Genomic DNA, 25,531 nt, shown 5'->3' on the forward strand with positions numbered 1-25,531 from the left:
TTTTGAATTTCCACATGGAAACCTTTTGTTAACCTTTGTTTTGTTTTGTCCTTACGTTGGTCTCCATAAAGGTATCTAAGCTTAGCCCAATTGAAATCAATTAAATTTCATATCAAAAAGGCAAAAAGTACAATGCTTTGAAGTTAGGTGATTATTTTATCTGGCATATACATGTACACTGTAAAAAAATTTACGGGAATCGGTTGTGCAGCGAGATGCCAACCGATTCCCGTAATTTTTACGTTGCAAACCGTACACGAAGTTACGGTGTGCCGTGATTTTCACGGTAAGAAAGCTGTCAGTTTACCGTGTAAACCGTACACGAAGTTACGGTGTGCCGTACACGAAGTTACGGTGTGCCGTGATTTTCACGGTGAGAAAGCTGTCAATATACGGTGCGAAGCGTACATGAAGTTACGGTGTGGCGTGATTTTTACGGTGATAAGGCTGTCAATACGGTGTAAAACCGTACACGAGGTTACAGAGTGCCGTGATTTGTACGGTATATTACACGTTGATATTACTGCCATGGGACCGTATTTGAAAAAGTGGAAACTGACCGTAATTGTAATGGCTTATTACAATAGTATAACTACTCCAATGGTATTGTATTTTAAAAAGTGGAAAATAACCATATGTTAAAGGTACGATACAGCTTTGGTAATTATCAAAATAATTTGGCAAGAAATATAATTCTAAATAATTTTCATCATAAAACTGCAAATGAGATAATAATCTCCCTTCAAAATAGTTCCATCTTAAATGCTGATATTCAAGAAAAGTTCTGAACACCATCAAAAGGCAACAACTGCTTTCGAGTACAAAAAGTGGGTAAATCTAGATATTCTAGTCGCCCTGCCTGAACTTCCTCATAAGCATTGCGCGTGCGCGATGATTCCTAGAGTTCTTTTGGTGTGCCCAGATACGGATTTTGGCCGTAAAAGGCTGGCGAGCAAAAGCGAGAATGTTAATTCACCGTCGAAATATACACATTTCTCACCGTAAAATTACGGTCATTCCTTTTAGACAATTCCATGGTGCATTGCGAGCCGGTATTAACGGGGTTACACTGTAAAGTCGAGGAAATTGTTTTATATATAAAATACTCTGTAGCTATTTGCGTACTTTTCACCATAAAAATTACGGTGATTTTATTTAACAATCCCATGGTGCATTGCGTGCCATTACTTACGGGTTCCACCGTACTTTTCACCGTAAAAATTTCGGTAATTATTTGTAAACTATCCCATGGTGCATAGCAAGCCGGTATTTACGGGGTTGCACCATAAAGTCATTGAAAAATGTCGTTATCACCATAAAAATTACTGTAATTTTTTTAAACAATCCCATGGTGCATTGCGAGCCGGTATTTACGGGGTTGCGCCGTAAAGTCATGGAAAAATCTCGTTACGGTAAAACACCGTAGCTATTTACGTACTTTTCACCGTAAAATTACGGTAATTTTTTACAGTGATCATATCATATTAGTCATCTAGAACATTTTTTTTTTTTTTTTTTTTAGTACAATTTAACTCCATTATTCGTTTCAATATTACTGTAAAATGCTGTATTAAAATTTTGGTATTCTTTACAACATTAAATGATCATCATTTTAAAATATTTTAAGTTTGAAGGAAATCCGTAAGTCCTAAAATGCTTGTGTGTTAAGTTTGCTTATAATTTCATTAAGAGTTACGCATTTTTTCAATCATTTTTGGAACCCTTGTGTTCTTACATATTTCTCTAAGCAAAGAAAGAGGAGTGGAGGTTACGTTTTGATCACCAGGGCCCATTTTCATAGAGCTGCTATAGCTTAGCATGAAATTCCTGCCTCAATAAAAACAGGATTACCAACAAAATGTCAACATGATTTTCAGGCTGGATGAGCAAACATCAGCTGAATACAGTAACAAGCAATATGCAACAAATGGAATGTTTGTTGGTAATCCTGTTTTTATTAAGGAAGAAATTTCATGCTAAGCAAACGTTTGTGATAAGCAGCTCTACTAAATTGGGTCCTGACGTCATCTTCTGAATAACCTTGGATGTGCCACAGGTGGACAATGTCACAGTGCTTATTCAGTGAAGTGTGCATTTTAGGCAACGCGGCGGTGTTTACAAGTAAACAAATTTTGACCACCAAAATGGTGAGCGTGGCACAGTCGCTGCATGTGCAAGCAGGCAAGGGGTCCATAGCAGGAAGGGGCCGGGGGCACATCCCCACCCCCCCCCCCCCCGGAAGGGGCCGGGGCGCACATCCCCACCCTCCCCCTTTTTGTTTTTACTTATATATATTTTCAAGCCTGCCCCCACCAACTTAATTTGCCACTGGTTTTTAAACAAACTTGAATGCAAAGTAACCCTAAATCCTATTATAGTAGTTTTGCGAGTACAAACATGTTATATCTCTTGTGATGGAGTGTTGGCTCTGAAAAGAGCCGGTGTGGTCTTGACTTTTCGAAAAGCGTACTCTACTTGTCTTCAGCCATTCTCCTAAAGACGAACAGAGTAAACTGTTAAAAAATCGAGACCACATCGGCAACAGACGTACATGGTAGTACCCGCAAGGGTACGATACTATTTAGTATTTATATAAAGTTATGAGCCCGCCAACCACACAACCAATCAGAGCATTGATTGACTTACACTGGATCCTCTGAATCCCTATAAATAAGCCCACTATTCTCTTACCTCTTCAGTCTCCTGACGATGACTAGAGCAAGCTAGTCCAAACGTTGAGACCAATTCAGAACTGACTCCGCGGCAGTAGAGTTAATTACGATCCTATAAGCTAAAGTAGTAGTCCAGTCTATTTTCTATACCATCCGCCCTGGTAATAGTTTAAAAAAAGCAGGACAGTTCTTTTTAGAACTGAGAAGTCTCCCGAACCTCCGATTATCTACTCAGCGGCAGTAGAATAAAGCAAGACAGTTTTCTAAGAACAACTCTGCCTGGCAAGTAGATACACACATGGTGTTACCGCAAACCAAATATACATATATAAAGTTACTTCTTATTCTTACCCCCATGTTAAAGACAGTGGACACTTTTCGTTATTGTCAAAGACCAAAAGACCAGTCTTCTCACTTGCTGTATCTCAACATATGAATAAAATCAATAACCTGTGGACAATAAATTCTTTCTCGAAAACTACTCCACTTTAATCGAAGGAGCCGTTTCTCACAACCTCTCCCCATTAATCGTTAATACTAAGTAAGGTTTTATGCTAAAACTTTTTTTAAGTAATTACCAATAATGTCCACTGCCTTTTCGTCTCGGTGAGTTTAAAACTACTTTAACATGTTGCTATTATAGCAAAACTACTTAAATAGACTACGTTTTCATTACATTGTTCCTCATCATCTGAAAAACTACAGCACCTCAGAAAGTAATATGAATAAATATTTTAGGGATTCGTTTTAGCACCATTGTCTTCAAAGTGCGTAGCCGAAGTTTAGCGTAAATCTGTGGACACAACTATTTAGTATTTTTTAGAGTAAACTTCAAGCTATGGATATGGGTAACATTATCAGGGGGGGGGGCTCACTTCATGTAAACCATTGCTGCTCAGTACATCCCGATATGTGAAGACTGTGCAGTTACTCACCAGAACCAGACATTGTGGATTGTGTTAGAAAAAAGTACCCCAAAAGTGTACCCAAACATGATGGCTGAGTTCGGGCGGTGTGTTCTTGGCCCGAGTGGGCTGTTCTCACGCCCGAACGATGAGAACGTGACCCGAGAATGATTCACTCGCAACAAGATCACACCACCTTTCATCGGGGGTTTCGGGAACAACACTTTACAAAATGGCAGCACAACATCAAGAGAATAAGTAAATCAGATGCAAAATTACTCTCAAATAGATTGTTAAATTTAATATTGATAAGTTGAAAGTTAATAGTCATCCCAATGAAAATAATGAAAGTGTGGTCTCTTTTCTACTGTCGGGTTTCCAACTGTTAAAAAACATCCTATTTAACTGACGAACCACGTTGTCATGTGACCAGTACCGAACCTCTTTTCGTGGCGCTTTTATCACATCGTCGTTTGAGCGGATGAAACAAGAACAGCGACCCGTCTTGTTCTCGAGCACCCAAGAACACACCGCCCGAACTCGGCCTATACGCCTCTCTTAATATTTATGCATGACGTCATAAATCTTACCCAAAATGAGGCTATGGGCGCACGTTCCCCATCACTTGCAGTGGCTGCGCCCATCGCCTCGTTTTGAGTTGGTATTGTGACGTACCTCATGCATAAATATTAAGAGGGGCGTATGGTTCTCAAAAATCCACAATAGACCTTAGTGTAAAACGGTGACGAAACAATCGAAACGCACAGATTTGTACGCGCGGCGCACAGGATTGGCCAATAAACAACCTCCTTTTGACCTCTAGGTGAGGGCGCCCTACTGAAATGACGTCATGTGCATAAGGTCTATCCAGGCGCGCACCGGGGGCCGGCGCACGGGTGTTGAGCACTGCGCGCCACTGCTGTGGTGCCTAGTTTTGTGCACAAAGATATGAGGAAACCATGTTTATTTTCACTCTTTATGGAAGTTAATTTTTTTTTCCTCAACGACTTACACAATGTCCTTGCCAGGACATCATGATATACTAATGAAGATCACTGACCACAAATATTTGTAACTAAATAGAAACCGAATCATCTTGAAAACGGTGCTTGTCTTAGGTAAAACGACGCGGAAACTGCATATAATTATAGTCGACACCGGCAGAGTATTTTGTCACATTTTCAGTATTTTACTCTGTGCTTAATTTAAAAAAAAAATTATCAAGAATGTATTAAATCGTCATACACATGCAGCCATCTCAGAGAAATCACATAGATTGTCGAGGAAGTTAAATTTCCATATAAAAGGAACAGGGAAACGATTTTATCGTGTCTTTGTGCACAAAATATTAGGCACAAATTCACCGCAGCAGTGACGCGCGGCGCCCACTGACCAATATTTGCAACTAAATAGAAACCGAATCATCTTAAAACGGTGAATGTCTTGGGTGAGTTAGAGGAAAAAGACACGTAAACTGCATAAAAGTCGCTAAAATGCGTTACATTTTGTCAGAATTTCAGTATTTTACTTAGGTTAGGTCACAGGTTAGCAGAAAAACGGGCGGCCATATTGCGTATTAACCGTGGATTTGCATTGTGATGTCATTTATTTTCGTGCGGTAAGCGCCGGAAGATTAGCATACCTTTTCGTGTGCTTACGGTTGGCAGCGCTATGAAATAGAAATTGCACAGTAAGCAAAACATCGGCCGCTAAGCAGCGCTATGAAAATGGGCCCTGGTCTAATTTGGTTATTAACCATAGATACAGTCACAGAATTAAAATAATATATCTATGTTATTAACTTACGCGCAATTTACCTGCTCTAATTTGGTTAACAGACCAATCATAAAGTCTGTGTGTAGTGCAAACTACCATAACTAGCATAGCGCCCTCTTTTTGTGTTGTTGCACTAACACAGTCCACACCACATCTTTAAATACCAAAAGAACAACTTGGTTTCGTATCCAAAATGTTCGACCCCATGAGCAGCTTGGGTACGAAACAACTTCCGTTGTAGACAACCCGAGTAAATCATGTGAGTGTGAGAACTGCAGCAAGCTGTCAAATTTCTCTTCTTTTCTCATCACATTTGCTGTACTGCCTGTGGAGTTTTATTTCCTCGATAGAAAGATGCCACAGAAGAAGAAGAACAAGACGAAGAAGCAGTGCAATGGTTTTTATATGTACATGATGGATAAGAAACGAGGTTTTGAGTAGAATGTGATGTAGCCAAGATCTGACAACGCGATCCCCCAGTTGGCCCATCCAGGATGGAAGGTATGCTTGTATTTCTTCTTTTAAAGACCTTTGCTTTGGTGGATTTCACAAAGAGTTAAGACTAGACTTAGCTTGCGGTAGGACGAGCTACTCATTCTAACTTGGGACTAGCCACACGTTTTCTACTCCTAGGACTAGTCTTACGTTAGGACTTGTGTTGTAGTCGTAGTCCTATTTTATAGTAATTACTCTTAGGGTGCGTTCGTTTAGCTTCCCTGGGTCCATCCCGGTGTGTGGCGGTTTTTTTTCCAGGACGAATGTGGGTAATTATCTGCACACGTTCGTCCTCGAAAAAAAACCCAGCCACACACTGGGGTCGACCAAGGGAAGCTAAACGAACGCACCCAAAGTCTTTGTGAAATCGACACTGTCCTCGACACTGACTATTGAATTCCCCTATTGCCTTATTGGTAAATGTCAACGACTTACTTCAAGAAACTATAAAAGGCTTAAAGGGGTCTAAAATTTTGGGCCTCCTAAACGCTAATCGCTTTTAAAATCAGCGATGATAGATGAAAGGATAACGACCAAGTTTGTTCATTTTGGACCCAAATCCAAACTCACAAAATTCTCAATAAATCTAAACATTTTGGTTGTTTACCCAGTCTCAACTGATGAAATGTCTTCAGTAGTCCGTTCTGTATCAATTGGAACCATAAAATCATTAAAACTTTTTTGACCCCCAAATCTGAAAATTTGACCATACCGGTATGGTCGATTTTGTTTATTTTGGACCAAAAATCCAAACTCACAAAATTCTCAATAAATCTTAAAATTTTGGTTGTTTACCCAGTCTCAACTGATAAAATGTCTTCAGGAGTCTGTTCTGTATCATTTGGAACCATAAAATCATCGGAAATTTTTTAACCCCAAATCTGAAAATGTGACCATACCAGTATGGTCGATTTTTTTCATTTTGGACCAAAAATCCAAACTCACAAAATTCTCAATAAATCTAAACATTTTGGTTGTTTACCCAGTCTAAACTGATGAAATGTGTTCAGTAGTATCTTCTGTATCATTTGAAAGCAGAAAATCATCGAAATTTTGGCGGTGAAAAAAATCATTTTGAACCTTACAATCACAGAAAAGATTTTGGCCAAAAACACAAACTCACAAAATTCTTAATAAATCTCAAACTTTCGCTTATATACCCAGTCCGCACTGATAAAATGTCTTCAGTAGTATCTTCTATATAATTTGAAAGCATAAATTCACAGAAAATTTGTTCACCCCAAATCTGAAAAATCGACCCATGCCGGCATCACAGATTTTTTAGGATTTTTGACCAAAAACCCAAACTCACAAAATTCTTAATAAATCTCAAACTTTCGCTTATATACCCAGTCCGCACTGATAAAATGTCTTCAGTAGTATCTTCTGTATCATTTGAAAGCAGAAAATCACCGAAATTTGTTCCACCCCAAATCAGAAAAATCGACCCATGCCGGCTGCACAGATTTTTTTAGGATTTTTGACCAAAAACACAAACTCACAAAATTTGTAATAAATCTCAAACTTTTGCTGATATACCCAGTCCACACCGATAAAATATCTTCAGTAGTATCTTCTGTATCATTTGAAAGCATAAATTCACAGAAAATTTGTTCACCCCGAATCTGAAAAATCGACCCATGCCGGCATCACAGATTCTTTTGGATTTTTGTCTAAAAACACAAACTCACAAAATTCTTAATAAATCTCAACTTTTGCTAATATACCCAGTCCGCACTGATAAAATGTCTTCAGTAGTATCTTCTGTATCATTTGAAAGCAGAAAATCACAGGTTTTTTTTTTCACCCCAAATCAGAAAAATCGACCCATGCCGGCATCACAGTTTTTTGGGATTTTTGACCAAAAACACAAACTCACAAAATTCTTAATAAATCTCAAACTTTTGCTAATATACCCAGTCCGCACTTATAAAATGTCTTCAGTAGTATCTTCTGTATCATTTGAAAGCAGAAAATCGCCGAAATTTTTTCCACCCCAAATCAGAAAAGTCGACCCATGCCGGCATCACAGATTTTTTTGGATTTTTGACCAAAAACACTAACTCACAAAATTCTTAATAAATCTCAAACTTTTGCTAATATACCCAGTCCGCACTGATAAAATGTCTTCAGTAGTATCTTCGGTATCATTTGAAAGCAGAAAATCACCGAAATTTTTTCCACCCAAAATTTGAAAAATCGACCCATGCCGGCATCACAGATTTTTTAGGATTTTTCGGCTAAAAACACAAACTCACAAAATTCTTAATAAATCTCAAACTTTCGCTTATATACCCAGTCCACATCGATTAAATGTCTTCAGTAGTATCTTCTGTATCATTTGAAAGCAGAAAATCACTAAAAAAAATTTCCCACCCCAGATCTGAAAAATCGACCCATGCCGGCATCACAGATTTTTTTAGGATTTTTGACCAAAAACCCAAACTCACAAAATTTGTAATAAATCTCAAACTTTTGCTAATATACCCAGTCCACACTGACAAAATGTCTTCAGTAGTATCTTCTGTATCATTTGAAAGTATAAATTCACAGAAAATTTGTCCACCCCAAATCTGAAAAATCGACCCATGCCGGCATCACAGTTTTTTTTTTGATTTTTGACCAAAAACACAAACTCACAAAATTCTTAATAAATCTTAAACTTTCACTTATATACCCAGTCCGCACTGATAAAATGTCTTCAGTAGTATCTTCTGTATCAATTGAAAGCATAAATTCACAGAAAAATTTGTTCACCCAAAATCAGAAAAATCGACCCATGCCGGCATCACAGATTTTTTGGGATTTTTGTCTAAAAACACAAACTCACAAAATTCTTTAAAAATCTTAAACTTTCGCTTATATACCCAGTCCGCACTGACAAAATGTCTTCAGTAGTATCTTCTGTATCATTTGAAAGCAGAAAATCACAGATTTTTTTTTCACCCCAAATCAGAAAAATCGACCCATGCCGGCATCACAGATTCTTTTGGATTTTTGTCTAAAAACACAAACTCACAAAATTCTTAATAAATCTTAAACTTTCGCTTATATACCCAGTCCGCACTGATAAAATGTCTTCATTAGTATCTTCTGTATCATTTGAAAGCATAAATTCACAGAAATGTTGTTCACCCCAAATCAGAAAAATCAACCCATGCCGGCATCACAGATTTCTTTTGATTTTTGACCAAAAACACAAACTCACAAAATTCTTAATAAATCTCAACTTTTGCTAATATACCCAGTCCGCACTGATAAAATATTTTCAGTAGTATCTTCTGTATCATTTGAAAGCAGAAAATCACAGACTTTTTTTTTGACCCCAAATCAGAAAAATCGACCCATGCCGGCATCACAGTTTTTTGGGATTTTTGACCAAAAACACAAACTCACAAAATTCTTAATAAATCTCAAACTTTTGCTAATATACCCAGTCCGCACTGATAAAATGTCTTCAGTAGTATCTTCTGTATCATTTGAAAGCAGAGAATCACCGAAATTTTTTCCACCCCAAATTTGAAAAATCGACCCATGCCGGCATCACAGATTTTTAAGGATTTTTCGGCTGAAAACACAAACTCACAAAATTCTTAATAAATCTTAAACTTTCGCTTATATACCAAGTCCTCACTGATAAAATGTCTTCAGTAGTATCTTCTGTATCATTTGAAAGCATAAATTCACAGAAAATTTGTTCACCCCAAATCAGAAAAATCGACCCATGCCGGCATCACAGATGTTTTAGGATTTTTGACCAAAAACACAAACTCACAAAATTCTTAATAAATCTCAAACTTTTGCTTATATATCCAGTCCACACCGATAAAATGTCTTCAGTAGTATCTTCTGTATCATTTGAAAGCAGAAAATCACTAAAAAATTTTCCCACCCCAAATCTGAAAAATCGACCCATGCCGGCATCACAGATTTTTTTAGGATTTTTGACCAAAAACACAAACTCACAAAATTCTTAATAAATCTTAAACTTTCGCTTATATACCCAGTCCGCACTGATACAATGTCTTCAGTAGTATCTTCTGTATCATTTGAAGCATAAATTCACAGAAAATTTGTTCACCCAAAATCAGAAAAATCGACCCATGCCGGCATCACAGATTTTTTGGGATTTTTGACCAAAAACACTAACTCACAAAATTGTTAATAATCTCAAACTTTTGCTAATATACCCAGTCCGCACTGATAAAATGTCTTCAGTAGTATCTTCTGTATCATTTGAAAGCAGAAAATCACAGATTTTTTTTTCACCCCAAATCCGAAAAATCGACCCATGCCGGCATCACATATTTTTTTGGATTTTTGACCAAAAACACTAACTCACAAAATTCTTAATAAATCTCAAACTTTTGCTAATATACCCAGTCCGCACTGATGAAATGTCTTCAGTAGTATCTTCTGTATCATTTGAAAGCATAAATTCACAGAAAATTTGTCCACCCTAAATCTGAAAAATCGACCCATGCCGGCATCACAGATTTTTTTGGATTTTTGACCAAAAACACTAACTCACAAAATTCTTAATAAATCTCAAACTTTTGCTAATATACCCAGTGTGCACTGATTAAATGTCTTCAGTAGTATCTTCTGTATCATTTGAAAGCAGAAAATCATCGAAACTTTTTCCACCCCAAATCAGAAAAATCGACCCATGCCGGCATCACAGATTTTTTTAGGATTTTTGACCAAAAACACAAACTCACAAAATTTGTAATAAATCTCAAACTTTTGCTAATATACCCAGTCCACACTGATAAAATGTCTTCAGTAGTATCTTCTGTATCATTTGAAAGCATAAATTCACAGAAAATTTGTTCACCCCGAATCTGAAAAACCGACCCATGCCGGCATCACAGATTTTTTGGGATTTTTGTCTAAAAACACAAACTCACAAAATTTGTAATAAATCTCAAACTTTTGCTAATATACCCAGTCCACACTGATAAAATGTCTTCAGTAGTATCTTCTGTATCATTTGAAAGCATAAATTCACAGAAAATTTGTCCACCCCAAATCTGAAAAATCGACCCATGCCGGCATCACAGATTTGTTTGGATTTTTGACCAAAAACACAAACTCACAAAATTCTTAATAAATCTTAAACTTTCGCTTATATACCCAGTCCGCACTGATAAAATGTCTTCAGTAGTATCTTCTGTATCATTTGAAAGCATAAATTCACAGAAAATTTGTTCACCCAAAATCAGAAAAATCGACCCATGCCGGCATCACAGATTTTTTGGGATTTTTGACCAAAAACACTAACTCACAAAATTGTTAATAAATCTCAAACTTTTGCTAATATACCCAGTCCGCACTGATAAAATGTCTTCAGTAGTATCTTCTGTATCATTTGAAAGCAGAAAATCACAGATTTTTTTTTCACCCCAAATCCGAAAAATCGACCCATGCCGGCATCACATATTTTTTTGGATTTTTGACCAAAAACACTAACTCACAAAATTCTTAATAAATCTCAAACTTTTGCTAATATACCCAGTCCGCACTGATGAAATGTCTTCAGTAGTATCTTCTGTATCATTTGAAAGCATAAATTCACAGAAAATTTGTTCCACCCTAAATCTGAAAAATCGACCCATGCCGGCATCACAGATTTTTTTGGATTTTTGACCAAAAACACTAACTCACAAAATTCTTAATAAATCTCAAACTTTTGCTAATATACCCAGTGTGCACTGATTAAATGTCTTCAGTAGTATCTTCTGTATCATTTGAAAGCAGAAAATCATCGAAATTTTTTCCACCCCAAATCAGAAAAATCGACCCATGCCGGCATCACAGATTTTTTTAGGATTTTTGACCAAAAACACAAACTCACAAAATTTGTAATAAATCTCAAACTTTTGCTAATATACCCAGTCCACACTGATAAAATGTCTTCAGTAGTATCTTCTGTATCATTTGAAAGCATAAATTCACAGAAAATTTGTTCACCCCGAATCTGAAAAACCGACCCATGCCGGCATCACAGATTTTTTGGGATTTTTGTCTAAAAACACAAACTCACAAAATTTTTAATAAATCTCAAACTTTTGCTAATATACCCAGTCCGCACTGATAAAATGTCTTCAGTAGTATCTTCTGTATCATTTGAAAGCATAAATTCACAGAAATTTTTTCCACCCCAAATCAGAAAAATCGACCCATGCCGGCATCACAGATTTTTTGGATTTTTGACCAAAAACACAAACTCACAAAATTCTTAATAAATCTTAAACTTTCGCTTATATACCCAGTCCGCACTGATAAAATGTCTTCAGTAGTATCTTCTGTATCATTTGAAAGCATAAATTCACAGAAATTTGTTCACCCCAAATCAGAAAAATCGACCCATGCCGGCATCACAGATTTTTTTGGATTTTTGACCAAAAACACTAACTCACAAAATTCTTAATAAATCTCAAACTTTTGCTAATATACCCAGTCCGCACTGATAAAATGTCTTCAGTAGTATCTTCTGTATCATTTGAAAGCAGAAAATCACAGATTTTTTTTTCACCCCAAATCAGAAAAATTGACCCATGCCGGCATCACAGATTTTTTTGGATTTTTGACCAAAAACACTAACTCACAAAATTCTTAATAAATCTCAAACTTTTGCTAATATACCCAGTCCGCACTGATAAAATGTCTTCAGTAGTATCTTCTGTATCATTTGAAAGCAGAAAATCACAGAAATTTTGTTCACCCCAAATCAGAAAAATCGACCCATGCCGGCATCACAGATTTTTTTGGATTTTTGACCAAAAACACTAACTCACAAAATTCTTAATAAATCTCAAACTTTTGCTAATATACCCAGTCCGCACTGATAAAATGTCTTCAGTAGTATCTTCTGTATCATTTGAAAGCATAAAATCACTGAAATTTGTTCCACCCCAAATCAGAAAAATCGACCCATGCCGGCATCACAGATTTTTTTGGATTTTTGACCAAAAACACAAACTCACAAAATTCTTAATAAGTCTCAAACTTTTGCTAATATACCCAGTCCACACTGATAAAATGTCTTCAGTAGTATCTTCTGTATCATTTGAAAGCAGAAATTCACAGAAATTTGTTCACCCCAAATCAGAAAAATCGACCCATGCCGGCATCACAGATTCTTTTGGATTTTTGTCTAAAAACACAAACTCACAAAATTCTTAATAAATCTCAAACTTTTGCTAATATACCCAGTCCACACTGATAAAATGTCTTCAGTAGTATCTTCTGTATCATTTGAAAGCATAAATTCACAGAAATTGTTTCCACCCCAAATCAGAAAAATCGACCCATGCCGGCATCACAGATTTTTTTAGATTTTTGACCTAAAAACACAAACTCACAAAATTCTTTAAAAATCTTAAACTTTCGCTTATATACCCAGTCCGCACTGATTAAATGTCTTCAGTAGTATCTTCTGTATCATTTGAAAGCATAAATTCACAGAAAATTTGTTCACCCCAAATCAGAAAAATCGACCCATGCCGGCATCACAGATTTTTTGGGATTTTTGACCAAAAACACTAACTCACAAAATTCTTAATAAATCTCAAACTTTTGCTAATATACCCAGTCCGCACTGATAAAATGTCTTCAGTAGTATCTTCTGTATCATTTGAAAGCAGAAAATCACCGAAATTTTTTTCACCCCAAATCAGAAAAATCGACCCATGCCGGCATCACAGATTTTTTTAGGATTTTTGACCAAAAACACAAACTCACAAAATTCTTAATAAATCTCAAACTTTTGCTAATATACCCAGTCCACACTGATAAAATGTCTTCAGTAGTATCTTCTGTATCATTTGAAAGCATAAATTCACAGAAAATTTGTTCACCCCAAATCAGAAAAATCGACCCATGCCGGCATCACAGATTTTTTGGGATTTTTGACCAAAAACACAAACTCACAAAATTCTTAATAAATCTCAAACTTTTGCTAATATACCCAGTCCGCACTGATAAAATGTCTTCAGTAGTATCTTCTGTATCATTTGAAAGCAGAAAATCACAGAAATTTTGTCCACCCCAAATCAGAAAAATCGACCCATGCCGGCATCACAGATTTTTTGGGATTTTTGACCAAAAACACAACTCACAAAATTTGTAATAAATCTCAAACTTTTGCTAATATACCCAGTCCACACTGATAAAATGTCTTCAGTAGTATCTTCTGTATCATTTGAAAGCATAAATTCACAGAAAATTTGTTCACCCCGAATCTGAAAAACCGACCCATGCCGGCATCACAGATTTTTTGGGATTTTTGTCTAAAAACACAAACTCACAAAATTCTTAATAAATCTCAAACTTTCGCTTATATACCCAGTCCGCACTGATAAAATGTCTTCAGTAGTATCTTCTGTATCATTTGAAAGCAGAAAATCACCGATCTTTTTTTCACCCCAAATCAGAAAAATCGACCCATGCCGGCATCACAGATTCTTTTGGATTTTTGTCTAAAAACACAAACTCTCAAAATTCTTAATAAATCTTAAACTTTCGCTTATATACCCAGTCCGCACTGATAAAATGTCTTCAGTAGTATCTTCTGTATCATTTGAAAGCATAAATTCACAGAAAATTTGTTCACCCCAAATCAGAAAAATCGACCCATGCCGGCATCACAGATTTTTTGGGATTTTTGACCAAAAACACTAACTCACAAAATTCTTAATAAATCTCAAACTTTTGCTAATATACCCAGTCCGCACTGATAAATGTCTTCAGTAGTATCTTCTGTATCATTTGAAAGCAGAAAATCACAGATTTTTTTTTCACCCCAAATCAGAAAAATTGACCCATGCCGGCATCACAGGTTTTTTTGGATTTTTGACCAAAAACACTAACTCACAAAACTCTTAATTAATCTCAAACTTTTGCTAATATACCCAGTCCGCACTGATGAAATGTCTTCAGTAGTATCTTCTGTATCATTTGAAAGCATAAATTCACAGAAAATTTGTCCACCCCAAATCAGAAAAATCGACCCATGCCGGCATCACAGATTTTTTAGGATTTTTGACCAAAAACACTAACTCACAAAATTCTTAATAAATCTCAAACTTTTGCTAATATACCCAGTCCGCACTGATAAAATGTCTTCAGTAGTATCTTCTGTATCATTTGAAAGCAGAAAATCACCGAAATTTTTTCCACCCCAAATCAGAAAAATCGACCCATGCCGGGCATCACAGATTTTTTTAGGATTTTTGACCAAAAACACAAACTCACAAAATTTGTAATGAATCTCAAACTTTTGCTAATATACCCAGTCCACACTGATGAAATGTCTTCAGTAGTATCTTCTGTATCATTTGAAAGCATAAATTCACAGAAAATTTGTTCACCCCAAATCTGAAAAATCGACCCATGCCGGCATCACAGATTTTTTGGGATTTTTGACCAAAAACACAAACTCACAAAATTCTTTAAAAATCTTAAACTTTCGCTTATATACCCAGTCCGCACTGATAAAATGTCTTCAGTAGTATCTTCTGTATCATTTGAAAGCAGAAAATCACCGAAATTTTTTCCACCCCAAATCAGAAAAATCGACCCATGCCGGCATCACAGATTTTTTTAGGATTTTTGACCAAAAACACAAACTCACAAAATTCTTAATAAATCTTAAACTTTCGCTTATATACCCAGTCCGCACTGATAAAATGTCTTCAGTAGTATCTTCTGTATCATTTGAAAGCATAAATTCACAGAAAATTTGTTCACCCCAAATCAGAAAAATCGACCCATGCCGGCATCACAGATTTTTTGGGATTTTTGACCAAAAACACTAACTCACAAAATTCTTAATAAATCTCAAACTTTTGCTAATATACCCAGTCCGCACTGATAAAATGTCTTCAGTAGTATCTTCTGTATCATTTGAAAGCAGAAAATCACAGATTTTTTTTTCACCCCAAATCAGAAAAATTGACCCATGCCGGCATCACAGGTTTTTTGGATTTTTGACCAAAAACACTAACTCACAAAACTCTTAATAAATCTCAAACTTTTGCTAATATACCCAGTCCGCACTGATGAAATGTCTTCAGTAGTATCTTCTGTATCATTTGAAAGCATAAATTCACAGAAATATTGTCCACCCCAAATCAGAAAAATCGACCAATGCCGGCATCACAGATTTTTTTGGATTTTTGACCAAAAACACTAACTCACAAAATTCTTAATAAATCTCAAACTTTTGCTAATATACCCAGTCCGCACTGATAAAATGTCTTCAGTAGTATCTTCTGTATCATTTGAAAGCAGAAAATCACCGAAATTTTTTCCACCCCAAATCAGAAAAATTGACCCATGCGGGCATCACAGATTTTTTTAAGGATTTTTGACCAAAAACACAAACTCACAAAATTTGTAAAAATCTCAAACTTTTGCTAAATACCCAGTCCACACTGATGAAATGTCTTCAGTAGTATCTTCTGTATCATTTGAAAGCATAAATTCACAGAAATATTGTCCACCCCAAATCAGAAAAATCGACCCATGCCGGCATCACAGATTCTTTTGGATTTTTGACCAAAAACACAAACTCACAAAATTCTTAATAAATCTCAAACTTTTGCTAATATACCCAGTCCGCACTGATAAAATGTCTTCAGTAGTATCTTCTGTATCATTTGAAAGCAGAAAATCACCGAAATTTTTTCCACCCCAAATCAGAAAAATCGACCCATGCCGGCATCACAGATTTTTTAAGGATTTTTGACCAAAAACACAAACTCACAAAATTTGTAATGAATCTTAAACTTTTGCTAATATACCCAGTCCACACTGATAAATGTCTTCAGTAGTATCTTCTGTATCATTTGAAAGCATGAAAATCACTGATTTTTTTTCCACCCCAAATCAGAAAAATCGACCCATGCCGGCATCACAGATTTTTAAGGATTTTTGACCAAAAACACTAACTCACAAAATTCTTAATAAATCTCAAACTTTTGCTAATATACCCAGTCCGCACTGATAAAATGTCTTCAGTAGTATCTTCTGTATCATTTGAAAGCATAAATTCACAGAAAATTTGTTCACCCCGAATCTGAAAAACCGACCCATGCCGGCATCACAGATTTTTTGGGATTTTTGTCTAAAACACAAACTCACAAAATTTGTAATAAATCTCAAACTTTTGCTAATATACCCAGTCCACACTGATAAAATGTCTTCAGTAGTATCTTCTGTATCATTTGAAAGCAGAAAATCACCGAATTTGTTTTCACCCCAAATCAGAAAAATCGACCCATGCCGGCATCACAGATTCTTTTCGATTTTTGTCTAAAAACACAAACTCTCAAAATTCTTAATAAATCTTAAACTTTCGCTTATATACCCAGTCCGCACTGATAAAATGTCTTCAGTAGTATCTTCTGTATCATTTGAAAGCATAAATTCACAGCAAATTTGTTCACCCCGAATCTGAAAACTCGACCCATGCCGGCATCACAGATTTTTTTGGATTTTTGTCTTAAAACACAAACTCACAAAATTCTTTAAAAATCTTAAACTTTCGCTTATATACCCAGTCCGCACTGATAAAATGTCTTCAGCAGTATCTTCTGTATCATTTGAAAGCAGAAAATCACCGATTTTTTTTTCACCCCAAATCAGAAAAATCGACCCATGCCAGCATCACAGATTTTTGGGGATTTTTGACCAAAAACACAAACTCACAAAATTCTTAATAAATCTCAAACTTTTGCTAATATACCCAGTCCGCACTGATAAAATGTCTTCAGTAGTATCTTCTGTATCATTTGAAAGCAGAAAATCACCGAAATTTTTTCCACCCCAAATCAGAAAAATCGACCCATGCCGGCATCACAGATTTTTAAGGATTTTTGACCAAAAACACAAACTCCCAAAATTCTTTAAAAATCTCAAACTTTTGCTAATATACCCAGTCCCCACTGATAAAATGTCTTCAGTAGTATCTTCTGTATCATTTGAAAGCAGAAAATCACCGAAATTTGTTTTCACCCCAAGTCAGAAAAATCGACCCATGCCAGCATCACAATTTTTTTGGATTTTTGACCAAAAACACAAACTCACAAAATTCTATAAAAATCTTAAACTTTCGTTTATATACCCAGTCCGCACTGATAAAATGTCTGCAGTAGTATCTTCTGTATCATTTGAAAGCATAAATTCACCGAAAATTTGTTCACCCCAAATCTGAAAAATCGACCCATGCCGGCATCACAAATTTTTTGGGATTTTTGACCAAAAACACAAACTCACAAAACTTGTACTAAAAATCTCAAACTTTCGCTTATATACCCAGTCCGCACTGATAAAATGTTTTCAGTAGTATCTTCTGTATCATTTGAAAGCATAAAATAACCAAAAATTTGTTCACCCCAAATCGGAAAAAACGACCCATGCCGGAATCACAGATTTTTGGGGATTTTTGGCCAAAAACACAAACTCACAAAATTTTTAATAAATCTCAAACTTTTGCTAATTTACCCAGTCCGCCCTGAATGTCTTCAGTAGTATCTTCTGTATCATTTGAAAGCATTAATTCACAGAATTTCTTTTTCCCCCCAAATCTGAAAATCGACCCATGCCGGCATCACAGATTTTTGGGGATTTTTGGCTAAAAACACAAACTCACAAAATTCTTAATAAATCTCAAACTTTTGCTAATTTACCCAGTCCGCACTGATAAAATGTCTTCAGTAGTATCTTCTGTATCATTTGAAAGCATAAAATCACCGAAAATTTGTTCACCCCAAATCTGAAAAATCGACCCATCCCGGCATCACAGATATTTTTGGATTTTTGACCAAAAACACAAACACACAAAATTCTTAATAAATCTCAAACTTTTGCTTATTTACCCAGTCCGCACTGATGAAATGTCTGAAATCGTTCGGATGACCCGGGTCAAAACAATTTGACCTGGAAGCCGGGTCATTTCATGACTCGGAATCCGGGTCATTTCAGATGACCCGGAATTCGGGCTAAAACAATTTGTCCTCGAATCTGGGTTATTTTATGTGATCCGGATTCCGGGTCATTTCATATGACCCGGAATCCGGGTCAAATTGTTTTGACCCGGATTCCGAGTCATATGAAATGACCCGGATTCCGGGTCATTTCAGATGACCCGGATTCAGGGTCATCTGAAATGACCCGGATTCCGAGTCATCTCAAATGACCAGGAATCCGGATAATTTCAAATAAATCTAGAAAAACTAGAAAATTCTCAATAAATAAAAAAAAATGTTGGTTGTTAACCTAGTCTCAACTGATCAAACGTCTTCAATAGTCCGTTCTGTATCATTTGGAACAATACAATCAGCGGAAATTTTTTGACCTCAATTTTTTTTTTTTTTTTACAAGCTTCTGCTTATCAATAAGACACTTCAGATGCTTTAGATACAAAACAAAAAGTGACTAAAAGAAAGTGTGTTTATCTTTTAATATCTGCAGAGTGATGTGTTTTCGCCAGCCCATGCCTTAATAGACCCGGAGCCATTCTATAATGCATGTCTGTACGATTGGTGCGCCTGCCCAATGCAAGATAAATGCCTCTGTGATGTTCTCTCAGCTTATGCACTTGGAGCAAGGGAAAAAGGAATCACGTTAGATTGGCAGAGAGAAAATGATTGTGGTGAGTAAAATCCCCCAGGCGTGACACTTGTGTCCTTAAGCGAGACACTTAACCATTGCTTCGTCCTTCTGATGCGACGTATTCTGGCTCGTTTCAGATGACCTTGAATCCGGGTCATTTCAGATGACTCGGATTCAGGGTCAAAACAATGTGACCCGGAAGCCGGGTCATTTCATATAACTCTGAATCCGGGTCATTTCAGATGACCCAGAATCCGGGTCATTTAATGTGACTCGGATTCCGGGTCATCTGAAATGACCCGGATTCCAGGTCAAATTGTTTTGACCCGGATTCCGGGTCATCTGAAATGACCAGGAATCCGGGTCATTTCAAATAAATCTAGAAAAATTAGAAAATTCTCAATAAATTAAAAAAATGTTGGTTGTTAACCCAGTGTCAACTGATAAAACGTCTTTAAGTAGCCCGTTCTGTATCATTGGAACAATAAAATCAGCGGAAATTTTTTGACCTCAATTTTTAATTTTTTTTTTACAAGCTTCTGCTCATCAAAATTAGCAATAAGACACTTCAGATGCTTCAGATACAAAACAAACGGTGACTAAAAGAAAGTGTGTTTATCTTTAAATATCTGCAGAGTTATGTGTCATCGCCAGCCCATGCTTTAATAGACCCAAAACAATACAGTGACTAAAAGAAAGTGTGTGATTATCTTTTAATATCTGCAAAGTGATGTTTCATCGCCAGCCCATGCCTTAATAGACTCGGAGCCATTCTATAATGCATGTGTCGGACTCTGTTATAAATTGCATATTATAACATAATTTTATTAGTCCGACGAAGAATTCTTACTTTAGTTAATAGTCCGACGAAGATTATTTTATTTAGTTTAAGTTGTCCAACGAGGATTCTTAAGTTTATTATAGAGTCATTGTTTCAACTTTCACCTCCTGTGTGGGTGTTAGTTTCTCTTAGTTTTATAATTCTGAGAAACATTTGTTTATAGTACCACATCCTTGAGAGGAGTGGCCAGAGTCACTGTCCAGGAATTCCTTGACCATAAGACATAGCAGTTGGTTGCCCCCAGGGACATGACGTAAGGCTATGTTGCAATGACTGTTGCAAGGTCAGTAGTTTCCTTGAATTGTGCCCGGATTTGATTGTCTTTAGCTGCCCACACGTTTCTCATTGGTCAAGCCCGACCTGAATGTTATTGTTTTAACATTTCTGGCCAATCATAGTTTAACTTTCCTGTCCGAGTGCGTGACCAGCTTGGTATATCCTGGCTCGTTTTCCTCTGGATCCTCAGAGCGAAAATCGGCCTAATGCAAGGAAGACTTCTTGAAAGTGTTTAGATAGTTACACTTTGCGTAGATTTTGTTTGGAACATTTGTTACTTCCCTAAGTACGTTCCTAAACCCCCTTCTTGCATCTTTACCACGTGCTCTGTTGATACAGGTAAGCTTTGATTATTTCTTTCACATTGTATAAGATTTATCACTTGTGCATTTGCCGTTTGAAAGATTTGTTCGACAAGGTAGTTGGAGTAAGACTCAAGATGGATGGTACAGTTCAATATGAGTTTAAACCATTATGTTGATTGTTCGAACAATGCTACTAAGATGTATAAATTCCTTGAGTGTTTTATTGTGTAATCCTTTTTGTTGTTTATCATGTGTACGGAAAAAGCTTTAGGAGTTCCGTCTATTTAATCGTATATTCCTCTTACTTTCTATTGCCGATATGATTTAGTTGTATATTGCATTTATTGCTAGTTAGCAGTTAGATTTTATACTCAGTGCTATTCTTTTTCCGTTCGATACGTTTTACTGTTTGATAGAACCTATTTGGTTTATCGAAACACCTGTTATTTTATATACCGTGATTTCACTCATAGCGCCTTCCACATTTTGATCATTATGTGATTGAACTATTTCTGATTAGTATTTATTATATACTTTGTTATTGGTATGTTCCTACATTTTTGCTAAGCAATACCATGGCAATACGTAACTTTAGTTGTGCTGGACAAGCATTGTCCTTAGATAACCCCTTTTCACACTTGAAGATGTCCGAGCACATTCCTTTCCATTTAAGTAGGCTAGACGACTGTTTGCTGTTATGCACGTAAACAGTTGTGACCTTTGATCTGGATTGACCACTATCGTGTTTTACACATACACGCACAGAAGTTTCTTATCGTTCCCTTATGTTTAAGTTTCATGAAGGTTATCAGTACGCACTGGAAGAGTGTTCGTTTTATATTTTGTTGTATGTTAGTTGTGAATTAGTTTATGATGAGTTAAGACTTTTAACAGTTAAGACTTTTAACAGAGCGAAAATCGGCCTAATGCAAGGAAGACTTCTTGAAAGTGTTTAGATAGTTACACTTTGCGTAGATTTTGTTTGGAACATTTGTTACTTCCCTAAGTACGTTCCTAAACCCCCTTCTTGCATCTTTACCACGTGCTCTGTTGATACAGACTAGCCCACAGGCCTCGCTTGGGAAGTTGACCCGGTTCAACTTTTCGCCAGTCCCGCTCTCAACCCCCTTCGTCGTCTTTCTGGAATTCGTCAGAGTCACTTCTTGGACTTCGGAGCCAATCTGATGTCGACCTCCCAAGACAGAGTCTCTGCCAAGTCCAGTTGAAGCGCGGAACCAGCTAAGACCTATTATATATCATTGTGTATTTTCGTTGCCATTAACTGCTTCAGTATTTATTATTGCTGTTTCATTTTACAAACCTGCGATTGTTAATATTTCCTCAGACTCATATATGGTTGAGTATTTTTACTTGTTGTTTCAGCTTGGTGAATTGCCGTTCAAATATCATTTCGCACAGTTGTGAACCGTTGATAATACTGAAGGAGTTAATATGATTTTGAACCATTGCCTTATTGATTGTTTTTATAACTGAATGGATTGTGTTGTATTTGTTGAATCCTTGATATTGAGATATTGAGATAATTTTCATAATAATAATAACTATAATTGAGAGAGAAGAGAATCTAACTAAATTGCTGTCTGTTGTGTTTTCTTTCTTAGCAAACATTCCGATATTCTTAATCGAACCACGTCGTAGGCTCTTGATTATTTAAAAGAGGTAAAAAACCTGTGACAAAATTGGAGGCACCACCCGGAGTTTGCTTAATTCATTTAGAATTCCTTCATTGTTGTTCTTTACTGTTGTTGGTTTCGTATTCTCGAAGGAATTACAAAACTTTAAACGGAAGCATTTTCTAGTTGATTCTCATCTTGTGTTATTATATGAATGACCTATGCCATAATTTCTCCCAGTGTTTTAATATTGATTGCATATTGTGTTTTTGACTGAAGCACATTTTCTCCAACTTTTGACAGCATAACTTGTTGTTATTTGTTTGATTTAACGATTTGTTTTGTTACCATTGCTATATTTGTTGATTTACTTTGTATTTTGTAATTGTTGTATCAACTGAGCACGATGGATTTCTCTGATGCCCTAACCGATTTTTTAGCAGCACAAAACAAAACACTAGATGACTTGAAGGGATCCCTAGGCGTAGTTCCAGTCCCCAATGTAGCAGGTACTGACCCACCCAAAGTAATAGTTATAGATAAACCCAATAATAGGGCCTATCGACGACTGAGGTTGTTCTCGGGGCGTACCCCGACCCCAGCTGGTGAGTTAGATTTTTAGAACTGGAGAAGGCTCGCAAGACAACTCATCAAGGACGATAGCATCTCGGACGGTGAGAAGAGAAGTAGGGTGACGGAGTCTCTGGTTCCCCCAGCATTAGATGTTGTATGGGCCATTGGAGAAGGAGCATCGGCGATCGAGCACCTAGACTGCCTCTCAAAGGCTTACGGACTGGTTGCCGACGGTGATGAACTCCTGACAGTGTTCCGATGCGACTTTCAGAGGGAGGGTGAGAAGGCATCAGAATATTTACTTCGTCTGCACACACTTCTGACCCGAGTCGTTGAAGAAGGCGGCGCTGCACAAAAAGAGTGCCCAAGACTCCTGTGCAGCCAATTCCAGAGAGGCTGTCTCTTCAACGACAATCTCCTTCACACCTTGCAGTTGTCCTCCAGGAAGGCGAACCCACCCCAAATTCTTGAACTACTTCGAGAAGTCCGGGTGGCGGAGTCTCAACTGGAGGACAAGCTGGACCGAAAGGCTGCCCACCGCTCCCCACAAAAGAAGGTCTCCGTCTTGGCTATAGAGCAGACAGTGCAAGCGCCCACTCCCGCCTCTAAGTCCACAGGTGAGGTGGAAGAGTTAAGACAGGCTGTCGACCGCCTTCACCGACGGTTGGATGGCCTCTTCAAGTCAACTCCAAGAGCCCAGCAAGGCAACCCGTCGTACTCCGGCAACCGACAGAGAAGCCAGTCTTTCTTCTGCTATAATTGCGGCGAGGAGGGCCACCGCAGTAGCATTTGTAAGTCACCAAAGAACCCGGCGCTGGTGCAAGAGAAGATGTTGACCCGCGCTACTGCATCCAAACCACAGAGTTCGGGAAACGACAGCGGACAGCAGTAGAGGGCCCTCCTGCCGTCCCCAAACCATCTAAGGGTCCAGCGAAACTGATGACAACTGCAACCAGGTATCAAGAGTCTCCTTCTTGTGATGATGTCTCAAGTATCCCCAGAGGTGTCATCGGCGACCAGGCTACTACTCCTGTCTTCGTCGACGGACACTCCACGATGTGTCTCCTTGATACCGGGTCGCAGGTTACCTGCGTGACAGAGAAGTTTTTCCACCGTTTTTTGAAGCACCGCCAACTCCAACCCCTGTCGCACCTTGCGGTGATAGGGGCAGCCGACCAGATAGTACCATACAAGGGTTATGTAGAAGTTAGTCTGATGTTTCCTGCTAGCACTGCAGGGATGGAACACGAAGTTACTACCCTCGCCCTTGTGTGTCCAAGCCGACAGGGAAAAGATGATGTCCCCCTGCTCGTGGGCACAAATACTAGTGTCGTGAAGGAAATGTTGCGGGTGTGTCAGCTGACGGCTGGGAAACAATTTGTAAACCGACTCTCCATTGATTGTGCTTGGGCGAAAGCGTACTCTTCTTCACAATCCGCCCGGACAGTGAGTTGTACTGCCGTAACTAAACCAGTTTCTCCTACGTTGGTCTCCTTAGATTTTGATTTTAAAGCTTCCCCCCTTCCCATCGAAGATGTAGATAGAGTTAAGAAATTGCTTCATGATAAGATCCAAGTTTTCTCTCAAGACGACTTAGATATTGGTTGTACGTCATCAGTCAAGCACACTATCAAGCTATCTGATGAGACCCCTTTCCGAGAGAATTGTAGGCGAATTCCCCCCGCTGACTATGCTGATGCTAAGCAACATTTGAAGGACCTACAAGACAAGGGGATAATCCAGGAGTCTGCAAGCCAGTTTGCATCGCCGATAGTCTTGGTCAGAAAAAAGAATGGTGACGTCCGCCTGTGTATTGATTATCGTAAATTGAACAGCCGTACCATACGGGATCAATACTCGATACCAAAGATAGAAGACACACTCCACGCCATGAATGGTTCGAAATGGTTTTCCTGCCTCGATTTGAAGTCCGGGTACTACCAGATTGAGATGACAGAGGAAGATAAACATAAGACTGCTTTTTGGTGTCCTTTGGGTTTTTATGAATTCAACCGAATGCCTCAAGGCATTACCAATGCACCCGCCACGTTCCAACGACTCATGGAGAAGTGCATGGGTGATCTTCTTCATAATGGTGTTTATGTGTATTTGGATGATATCATTGTATTTGCTAACACTGCAGAAGAGCACGAAGCCCGTCTTTTCCAGGTTTTGGACCGTCTCCGTCAGTTTGGATTGAAACTTAGTCCCGAGAAGTGCAAGTTCTTCCAGTCTTCGGTAAAGTGTCTTGGGCATGTGATTTCTGCTGATGGTGTTAGTACCGACCCGTGCAAGATAGATGCAGTTAAATCTTGGCCGGTTCCTAACAATGCAAGAGAACTGAAGTCCTTTCTGGGGTTTACCGGCTACTACAGAAGATTTGTCGAGAATTATTCAGCAATTGCCAAGCCCCTGAACGAGTTGACCGGAGGAT

General features: G+C 37.6%; 1 protein-coding gene across 1 annotated transcript in view; it reads left to right on the plus strand.

Annotated features, from left to right (window-relative positions):
• The first annotated feature begins 5,625 nt into the window (after positions 1–5,625).
• LOC117301285 (kielin/chordin-like protein) overlaps positions 5,626–25,531 on the plus strand; it is a 29,098-nt gene continuing 9,192 nt past the window's right edge. The window contains exons 1-3 of the mRNA XM_033785171.1: positions 5,626–5,854; positions 19,328–19,508; positions 20,197–20,250. Coding sequence (XP_033641062.1) covers positions 20,247–20,250 — 4 coding nt within the window. The 5' untranslated portion in view covers positions 5,626–5,854; positions 19,328–19,508; positions 20,197–20,246. The remainder of the gene's footprint in view (positions 5,855–19,327; positions 19,509–20,196; positions 20,251–25,531) is intronic.

Source organism: Asterias rubens, chromosome 17 (assembly GCF_902459465.1).
Source record: "Asterias rubens chromosome 17, eAstRub1.3, whole genome shotgun sequence".
Taxonomy (NCBI): domain Eukaryota; kingdom Metazoa; phylum Echinodermata; class Asteroidea; order Forcipulatida; family Asteriidae; genus Asterias; species Asterias rubens.